This window comes from Cherax quadricarinatus, chromosome 60 (assembly GCF_038502225.1).
Source record: "Cherax quadricarinatus isolate ZL_2023a chromosome 60, ASM3850222v1, whole genome shotgun sequence".
In the NCBI taxonomy this organism is placed as follows: Eukaryota; Metazoa; Arthropoda; class Malacostraca; order Decapoda; family Parastacidae; genus Cherax; species Cherax quadricarinatus.
The window spans coordinates 9,277,875-9,288,627 of record NC_091351.1 but is presented as its reverse complement, the minus strand read 5'-3'; the positions used below and the strand labels follow the sequence as shown (position 1 = coordinate 9,288,627).

Below are 10,753 nucleotides of genomic sequence, written 5' to 3'. Positions count from 1 at the left end.
TTCCCACCTCCAAGACTTAGGCCCAGCTAACCCATTTCCCTGAATCCCTTCATAACAGTTACCTTGCTCACACTCCAACAGCAATTCATTAAAATCACTTGTCTCCATTCACTTCTATCAAACACATTCACACAAGCCTGCTGGATGCTCAAGCCACAAACTCAAAGCCTCTTTTACCTCCCTTTCCCAGGTATTCCTGAGACTCTCAACCCTCCTACCTTCCACCCCAGATCTATACACCCTCTGCCATCCTATCCCTCTTCATCCTCTCTACATTGCCCAAACCACATCAACATCCCCTCCTTAATCCTCTGAATTACACCTCTGGTCACCCCACATCGCCTTTTAATTTTTACGCTCTGATTCTCTGCACTATCTTCACACTACACTGATCTCAAACATGACATCTCTGATGTCTTCAGCTGTCTCACTGCAACTTTCAAGGCTCATGCTTCACACCCATATAAAAATGTTTGTTATTCTGTTATATTCTGGATTTGGTCTAACATTGTGACTAGTTTTGTATTACATATTTCTCTACCCATGTATCTGAAGGATTTTTCCACTACAGTCTATAAGCATCACAATTTCATTAATATGATCCAGAGATGAACTTTTGCCAGTGGCTACTCTTAGATGTGTCTCATTATCTGATGCTCTTAAAACTGTATCATATAATCAGTATTCATGTGAAATGTTATTGCTTTTTCCATTTTCCATTAGTTTTCACTAATCATCCACCAATCCACTCGTTTAATTTACCAGTCTTCTTGCAGGGATTTGCAGTTTTTTTAAATTTTTTATTATTCACAAACATATTTGCTTAGCATTTCGTTTTTTCTGGCAAGTCACTTATGAAAATTAGAAACATCATCAGGGAAGGCATTAATTCTTGTAGCACCCTAATAATAACACTGCCAAGTGAAGATATTTTGACCTCTCATCACTGTTCTCATTTTAACTTCAAATAGTATGGTTGAACCTGTACATATGTATGTGTATGAGTGTTTAAATATGTATACTTATCTCTCACATGGACACTCAAGATCTGGATTTGCCTTGTTCTGAACAGTTAGATTATTATTATTATTATTATTGTATTATATTTATAGGGAAATGCTGAGCCCTTAGGGGGACATACAGTGTTTGGGGAATAGGAGGCAATAAGGTTTGATTCAAGGAAAGGGAGGACAGGTCCAATTCCTTGCATCAAGAGCCCCTCACCAACAATAAGGGAAGATTAACTGTACCTTTGTATAATTTGCATATTTTCTTAAAAATTTTGGAGAGTTTGTTCCATAAGAATTCTAGTGTTAAATATTAAGAGAAATATATTTTAATTAAAGTACATATCATACCTACAGTTTCATTATTATAATCTTAATCAGTTATACTCTACTAATTCTGCTAATAAAAATTTCAATACTTTTATAATACACCATTATAGTTATTATGATCAAAAACATATATGCAGTATTTTCTTGTTTTAGATTTTCTGTAGTAGAAATGGTTGTTTATAGACTAAGTGTACTGGTTGTGTTTACCATGCTGATAAAGATAATTATTAATGTTTAAAATATGGAGCCAACGACCCTGTTTAAAATCTGAAGATTTGTATGGCATTTGTATTTACTCCAACACAGCAAATCTTACTAATGACAACTATTTTGATAGTAGTGTAATAATCAAAGAATTTAACTGCAAATGCCTCGGGAAGAAATTATATATTTTCCTCAAAGCCCTTTTATCTATTTCTCCGAGGGTATGGGTCCCCAGTTTGCCCTTGAGGCAGACCATATCTCATGCTGTTACGGTATGTTTCAAATAATTAATAAAATATTAAAGTACGGCAGTACTATCTCACTTTATGCAAGTTCATTTTATATGCATTCACTTTTATCAAATACCTCATTTATACCAGCAGTTCCCTTTGTGTGATATAAATTTTCCCTAAGCAGTCAGTGCAGTTTGCAAAACACAATAAAACACTCTTGTGATAAATTAAGTGTTAATGAGCTGATTGGTAGTGTTAAAACTACCATGGGCCTGGAACACACACTATATAATCCAGGGATGCCTGTTAACACTACAATACAGTGTACTGTCGATAAGATCCTGATTCGTTGGTCTTGGTTTGAAATTTATGCAGAATATAACACACAATGTTTGTAATATATGTAGAACATGTCAGTGTTTAAATTTTACAAGTATCTTAAGTTATGCCAAACAAATAAAATTTTTTTAGGACACAGTTTTAAAGTTCTGTTCCACCATTATAAAGGTATAATACTGTATTTGTTTTTATTTGGAAACTAAAAATATCAGTACAAAAATAAGTCTTAAGTGTATAACATTGTTGCTCTTCTGTCATAAATATTCTTACTACCTAATATATAATAGTTGATCTGCACATTCATGCTATTCCTCAATATTTACTGGTGTGTAACGAGCAATTAAAAAAAAATGATTTTCACTTGCATGTTACTGGATACAAAAAATGTCTACATTTTCAACAACTGGATAAATAATGCAAGTCTACAGCACCCTATTTGTATCATCATGAAGTGTGTGAATAACATGCAATTTAAAAAAAAAAAACATTTATTTTCACTTGTATATTACTAAATACAAAAAAAAAAAAAAAAAAAAAATCCACTTTTTCAAGAACTGGATAAATACTGCACACCTACAACACTATATCTATGGTGCATCAACATGAAGTGTGTGAACCATAACTGTTCTCTGATGTCAGTCAAGGAATGATGCTATATTATTATAAAAATAAGCACCAAATCTGTATGGGTTGCAGAGCTGTATATACTATAACCCCTGCAAATTTAATTCAAATACATATATTTACTTGGCATAAACATAAAAAATCAAGCATAACTGGGATCAAGTAAATACCGGATTATGAATATTAGCAGTTTTTAGAAATCAATAGTGTGCATGAAGGAGACGGGAAGTAAACCTTGATATTATAAACTAGTGATGTGGAGCTGGTGGCAGGTAATGACATTTGTGGTGGATGAAGATATCATTTTGCTGTGACAGCAACAATATCTGACAATTTTGTAACTGTTAAACTGATTGACTGACTCGACAGATTTTGTTCCACATTTCCAAAGCCTGTTATACAGAGATGAGTTATATCAATACAGTTTACTATTTTTTAACAAGTCTGCTGTCTCCCACCAAGGCAGGGTGACCCAAAAAGAAAGAAAAAAGAAAATACTTTCATCATCATTCAACACTTTCACCTCACTCGTACATAATCACTGTTTTTGCAGAGGTGCTCAGAATACAACAGTTTAGAAGTATATATATATAAAAATACACAATATATCCCTCCAAACTGCCAATATCCCAAACCCATCCTTTAGAGTGCAGGCATTGTACTTCCCATTTCCAGGACTCAAGTCCGGCTATATAAAAATAACCAGTTTCCCTGAATCCCTTCACTAAATATTACCCTGCTCACACTCCAACAGATCGTCAGGTCCCAAATACCATTCGTCTCCTTTCACTCCTATTGAACACGCTCATGCATGCCTGCTGGAAGCCGAAGCCCCTCGCCCACAAAACCTCCCTTACCCCTTCCTTCCAACCTTCTTGAGGACTACCCCTACCCCGCCTTCCTTCCCCTACAGATTTATACGCTCTCCATGTCATTCTACTTTGATTCATTCTCTCTAAATGACCAAACCACCTCAACAACCCAAGTTTACAATGTATGGTATGAAAATATGGTAGCCAAGAGAAAAGATTTTCCTTATACTACAGTACATATTTTTTATTACAGAATTCTCAACAAAAAAAATAAGTATAGGTCATTATACTGTATATCATCACATATTACATATCAAGAAAAACTTCTTTCAACAAACTGGCTGTATCCACCGAGGCGGGGCGGACCAAAAAAAAAAAAAAGTTTCTTTTTAACTTTAGTAATGTATACAAGAGAAGGGGTTACTAGCCCCTTGCTCCCGGCATTTTAGTCACCTCTTATGATACGCATGGTTTACGTAGGAAGAATTCTGTTCCACTTCCCCATGGAAATAAGAGGAAATAAACAAGAACAAGAACTAGGAAGAAAATAGAAGAGAACCCAGAGAGGTGTGTATATGTATGCTTGTACATGCATGTGTAGTGTGACCTAAGTGTAAGTAGACAGAAAAAGAGACACCAGCAATCCTACCATCATGTAAAACCTTTCTGGGCAGTTGCTGTCTACAAACCTACTACCTAGCATCAAGAAAAACTGTTCAGTAATAACAAATAATTTCCACTTGTCATGTCAGAGAACTAAACTCACAAGATTCAGTAAGAGGGCATGTTTTGAAAAAAAATATACCCCATAAATACAGATCTTTTCAATGAAAGACGGTCTTCAACACAGGTTTGTCTGTATGTCGTGCCTCACCTTACACATTATTATCAGTAGATCCTTCCACATCTCCAGATGAGCCTGTCCCATGGCCAGGCTCCGGTAGTAGAAAGAGTCTCGAAACTCATCAAAGGTATCCAGTGTTTATTTTCTGGATACTGCAGATCTATAGCAATTTTTTGAGCACACCACTTGCCTCTCCCATAAAGGTAGGCAGACCCTAAAAAAGAAAACAAGAAACTGCCCAAACACACATACACAAAAAGTAATTGTAAAGAAAAAATGAAGTATGAGACAAATAGAAGTCGAGTGCGGGAAAGAGCATCAATTACCTGTGTGGTAAAACAAATATTCATGGAGGTAGACTGAAGAGTGAGAACATGGGAAAAGGAAGAGAGGAACAAGTCATAGTTTCCTCTCTCCCCTAAGTGGTAAGCCCCAAGCATCCAATAATCCTTACATGTTTGTAATCTTCAAGACCCATCATTATTACACTGGTAATTATGTCTAGCTTAATATTGCAGTAACTTTTATAATCATTATTTGACCTTTTTTTTTTGTTTCACATTTTAAATTCTAATGGATAAGACTGAGGATACAATATAGCTAGCTGATAAAATAATTAATATGCACTGCTTTCAGGAAGCAATAAGAGTGTGTACATGCAAGACAACAACATATGTAGAGCAAGAATTGTAATACTCTTAATTATTTAGGTCAGGATGAGTAGTTACAACCTAAATTAACTTTTCTATTTTTTTGGGTTTTGTATGTTTTATATAAAAAATTAAAATCTGAGGAGAAAAGATTTTTTTTCTCAAATATTTTAATTCTAATATACAGGTAATACAGAACAGTTAAAACTTTTTACTCATATACTTTTGTAAAACTATCAATTACTGCAATGATAATTTATTCTGCTATCTTTTTAACACACTGAAAAACATTATTACTCATAAAAATCTATGTAAAACTTTTCAAACTGAAGTGTTTTAACGTAGAGATAAACCGTAATTCGACTGAAAGTATACCCCAGACCTGCCTTGTGAAGTATTTACACTTTAATGCATGTTGTAAGAGATGACTAAAAAAGAGAATCCTTCGTTTTTCTTTTTGGTCTACCTGCCTCAGTGTGATACAGCCAGTTTGTTGAAAGAAGATTTACACTGTACTATCACATTTACAAATACATGTAGAAACTCAGTATTGCTCGAGCCATACTTGTCAGGATGTGAGATGATGGCTTTGTGATGGCTAAGTGCTTCTCTCACCACACACACAGCTCACCAAGATGTGTGCATCAAGACACACCTGACTATGCTAGGTGCAATCATTCACACAGCTGTGACCTGACTCCTGCAACCACATATAGGTGAGTAAGCACATGTGTGCACACTCATGCGCACATGCCAGTGGGGCCAAGCACATGATAAAACCAGTCATAGAAAATGTCCCTAGTGACCCATGCCTTACTGTTTGCCCTCCACATCACACACAAATTAGCCTTGACAACATTGTTCTTCTTAAATACCCTGGGAGTTTCAGAGTGATACACGAGTAGAGGCTTCACTTTGCAATCCCCACTAGCATTACTACAAAACAGAGTAAGCCTGTCTTTCATAGGCTTGTGTCCTGGCAGTGCCTTTTCCTCCTGAGTAATGTAGGTTCTGTTTGTCATTTTCTTCCAAAACATGCCTGTTTTGTCACAATTGAACACTTGTTGGGGTTTTAATTATTCAGTGTGTATGTACTCCATAAAGCCCTGCACATATTTTTCAGCGACCTTTTCTGTCATAACTGGCAGCCTCACCATGCCATATCACACTGTGTGTGCCACTATGATTCTTAAATCTCTCAAACCAACCTTTGCTGGCCTTAAATTCATTAACATCAGCACTAGTTTCAGGCATTTTCTTAATGAGATCATCATGCAATTGTCTTGCCTTTTCACATGTTATTGACTGAGAAACACTATTTCCTGATAATTGTTTCTCGGTTATCCACACTAAGAACAGTCTCTCCACATCTTCGAGTATTTGCGATCTCTGTTTTGTAAGCACACTTGCACCTTTTGCAACAACAGCTTCCTTGATTGCCTTTTTTTTGGCCAATATAATAGTGATGGTTGAATGGGTTTGTTATATAACCTTTCCAACACCAAGAAATGCACTCCACTCTTGTACTTTGTGATTATCTCTTTCTTTAATTCAATAGTACACCTCGCCCTTTTTACCACAGGGTTGGCATTAGAAGCTTTCTTGGGGCCCTTGGTGGCTTATCTAGCAGTTACAAGTACTAAAAACAATGGAATAATACAAAATATATCGCATGTACGCATGGAATTGTCCTCACTGCCTGCTTTGTAAACAACTGGCACACTGGCTGTACACGGAGTGAGTGGCCGGCCCGCTCTGGCCATGCGGACACGTTCAGGATGAAAGCCCTTAACCGAGTTATTTGGCGTTAGCCGAGCCAACATTTTTACGCCAAGGCGAGCCATTAGCTGATTTTGGCACTAACCGATGAAGCCTTTACCCAAGGTCCACTGTACATCGCTAAGTGAGGATGTGATGTAGTTCAGCTGGGCTTGTGAGGTCTCTAGGGAGACCTAATTATATACTCACCTTGCCTTGGCAAGTGGCTAAGCAGCCATGCCTTTTTGGCTTAAGTCTCAGCTCCTTTGTTCATCACTGGCGTCAGATCTCGGTATCAGGTCGTAACACGTGGTGCACACCCCATTGTGGAGGGTGCTTTGACCACCACATAAGCCCAAGGAACAGCATGATCGGGGGACTTCGAGTGGAGCTGCTGCTGTGTGCAGAGCTCTGAGCAGAGACTTCGAGCAGGAGATTCGAGAGGAGCTGCTGCTGGGGTGCAGGGCTCCGAAGAAGGCTGCTGAAGTCTCTGGAGGAAACTGTTGGAGACGTTGGGCAGCGTACGGGCTTGGAGCAGTACTCGTGCCGTGTAGGTCTTGGGACCTGTGGCTTAGTTCCTGTGGTGAACTGTCCTCTGAACTATATTGTAAGTTATATTCATTTTCGTCAAGTTGATTGTGTTCCCTGTCTCACTGCTTATATGTACCACCCCATCTATCAAAAACCCCAATAATGTTCTCCTGTTCCCAAATATATTATTGTACAAGGACTTAATAATAAACTGTGTTTGAGTAGAATAGTAATATTCACTGTCCCCGTTATTTGCTCTTTTATTCATTATATTATTTCAAGAAGTGAGAGGGTGGTGGGTAGAGTAATGAGAGGTGAAGGTGTAGTCACCAGTGACCTCACATTACCTACCGCTCGCCGCTAATCACTTGACTCAGACTCTCCTGCCTTACTCCCCTTACTCTGTTATTCCCCCATTATCCGTACATCCCACTTACCCCCCCGTACATGACAAGGAGAGGCTGTATTAAAGTTTCTTTAACTCTGAGTTGTGGAATTCTGTCTGGATTCAGGATTAGAATAGGGAACAAATACTGTTGTACCACTGTTACATACTACCCTTTGTGCTGAAACTGGTACAGGTACACAGCCTGGAGAAGGTCTTGGAGCTATTTTCACCAGGCTACGCAGACTGTCCATTTTCTCTACAGCGTTACACAGTTTTCGAAGAAGTTCATTATTCTGTGATAGTAGTTCAACCACCTGTAAAGGAAACAAATTAATTAAATGTCAAGTACTCAATCAGCCGGGCTGTGGTTCGCACATTGGACTACATGCAGCCAGCAGTAACAGTCTGGTTTATCAGGCCCTGACCCACTGGGAGGCCTGGTCAAGGACTGGGACACGGGAGCATTGATCCCCCAGAACACCCTCCAGGTAGTCTCTCTGGTTCTCATTCACATAAATGCAACCTAGATTATCAGTCAAGCCAACTCTCCTGCAACATGTTCAGACTCTACATCAACAAATATGTATGCAGTTAACAGCATTTAATGAGATATTTTATCCCCATGGAATTTTATTTTATTTTATTTTATTATCACACCGGCCGATTCCCACCAAGGCAGGGTGGCCCGAAAAAGAAAAACTTTCACCATCATTCACTCCATCACTGTCTTGCCAGAAGGGTGCTTTACACTACAGTTTTTAAACTGCAACATTAACACCCCTCCTTCAGAGTGCAGGCACTGTACTTCCCATCTCCAGGACTCAAGTCCGGCCTGCCGGTTTCCCTGAATCCCTTCATAAATGTTACTTTGCTCACACTCCAACAGCACGTCAAGTATTAAAAACCATTTGTCTCCATTCACTCCTATCAAACACGCTCACGCATGCCTGCTGGAAGTCCAAGCCCCTCGCACACAAAACCTCCTTTACCCCCTCCCTCCAACCCTTCCTAGGCCGACCCCTACCCCGCCTTCCTTCCACTACAGACTGATACACTCTTGAAGTCATTCTGTTTCGCTCCATTCTCTCTACATGTCCGCCGCACCTCCTCCTAACTTCCAAACTACGAATTCTCTGCATTATATTCACACCACACATTGCCCTCAGACATGACATCTCCACTGCCTCCAGCCTTCTCCTCGCTGCAACATTCATCACCCACGCTTCACACCCATATAAGAGCGTTGGTAAAACTATACTCTCATACATTCCCCTCTTTGCCTCCAAGGACAAAGTTCTTTGTCTCCACAGACTCCTAAGTGCACCACTCACTCTTTTTCCCTCATCAATTCTATGATTCACCTCATCTTTCATAGACCCATCTGCTGACACGTCCACTCCCAAATATCTGAATACGTTCACCTCCTCCATACTCTCTCCCTCCAATCTGATATTCAATCTTTCATCACCTAATCTTTTTGTTATCCTCATAACCTTACTCTTTCCTGTATTCACCTTTAATTTTCTTCTTTTGCACACCCTACCAAATTCATCCACCATGGAATTTTATCAACCATAAAGTCACTTAAAGGAGACTAAAATGCCAGGAGCAAGGGGCTAGTAACCCCTTCTCTTGTATAAATTACTAAATTTAAAAAGAGAAACTTTTCTTTTTCTTTTTGGGCCACCCTGCCTCGGTGGGATATGGCCAGTTTGTTGAAAGAAAGAAGAAAGTCACTTAAGGACCAAACATCTCTCAACAATGCAAAAAAACCATACTCTAACTGAGACACAAGTTGAGTCATAACCACCTTGCTTCACACTCCTTAAGTCACACTACTGCCATATTCTTTGAAGACACACTAACAAAGCAAGCATCTATTAAAAATAATGTTCTTTCCAGTGGGAACTTTGTTAAAATATCTCTATCAAATTACCAGGATCTCGGTGAATGAAGCATTGCTGTATAATGTAAGCTCTGTGTATTTTTCATTTACTAAATGTTGGCTTATAGCCTATCCAGCTCTGTGTTAGCTGTATTTCAATACTAATTACTTTAAAAGTTAAAATTTATTGTCATGCATGCTGCAGTGGAATGGTGTAGCCATTACATCAGTATGTTGTGGGCAAGCTACCAGTAATTTTTTTTTTTTTTTTTAACACTCTGGCTGTCTCCTGCCGAGGCAGAGTAGCCCAAAGAAATAAAACACTTTCATCATCATTCACACTATCACTGTCTTGCTAGAGACACACAGATATGACAGTTTAGATGTCCCTCCAAACAGCAAATACCCCAAGTCTCTCTTTTAGAGTGCAGGCACTGTACTTATTATTTTAAACTTGTGATAAAGCCTTTGTTGAATGAGAGACAATCAGGTTTAATCTAATGGAAGCTTGGCTGTGAAAGTAAAGCATCTTCTCCACCATTCCTTGCACTGAATAGCCCATGTGTGTTTAGTATCTCATGCAAACAAAACGTCATTACGGTCCATGGAAAGGAAGGGTAGCTGGAATTCTTCAAATTACTAGTCTTTCATCAGCATCAAGGCTCATTCCTCTTCAAGGAGCTAAGACTCTCATTATGCTTGATGGTACCAGCATTCAACTGCCTGATGATGTCAGCCTCACAGTACACTAAGTACAAAACAAAAACAAGACCCAAGGATGAATCCACTCATGTAGTTCTCTACCCCAATTCCTACCAATGAATGGGTTATGCTCCAGTGGTAGCAGACTAGTGAACAGGCCATGGAAAAGACTACTAGGAATTGGATGGTTGATTAGGCTAGGGCTATGGACCAGGAGGTTAGGATTCAAAGTAAGGTAACTCAGATTATTCTCCATCATTCAGAGATTTGATTATGAAACTGAGGTGAGGTTTCCTAGGTGAGTCATTCAACTGCAAGAACATTTTTTTTATTGTATACAGGGTCACAGAAGACACCTTTCTTAACTCTTAGTAAAGTGAGGTGGTAGCAAATTTGTTCTGCAAGCTGCTGCCAGCAACAGTCTCATTGGAAGGCAGAAAATAATG

At 38.7% G+C, this 10,753-nt stretch overlaps 1 protein-coding gene across 2 annotated transcripts in view; it reads right to left on the bottom strand.

Moving 5' to 3' along the window:
* Positions 1 to 1,370: 1,370 nt before the first annotated feature.
* The window catches only part of LOC128694495 (uncharacterized), a 42,788-nt gene continuing 33,405 nt past the window's right edge, over positions 1,371 to 10,753 (bottom strand). For both annotated transcript variants that reach the window (XM_070097918.1, XM_070097920.1), the window contains one exon: positions 1,371 to 8,034. In XM_070097918.1, the coding sequence (XP_069954019.1) occupies positions 7,810 to 8,034 (225 nt within the window). In that variant the 3' untranslated portion in view covers positions 1,371 to 7,809. The remainder of the gene's footprint in view (positions 8,035 to 10,753) is intronic.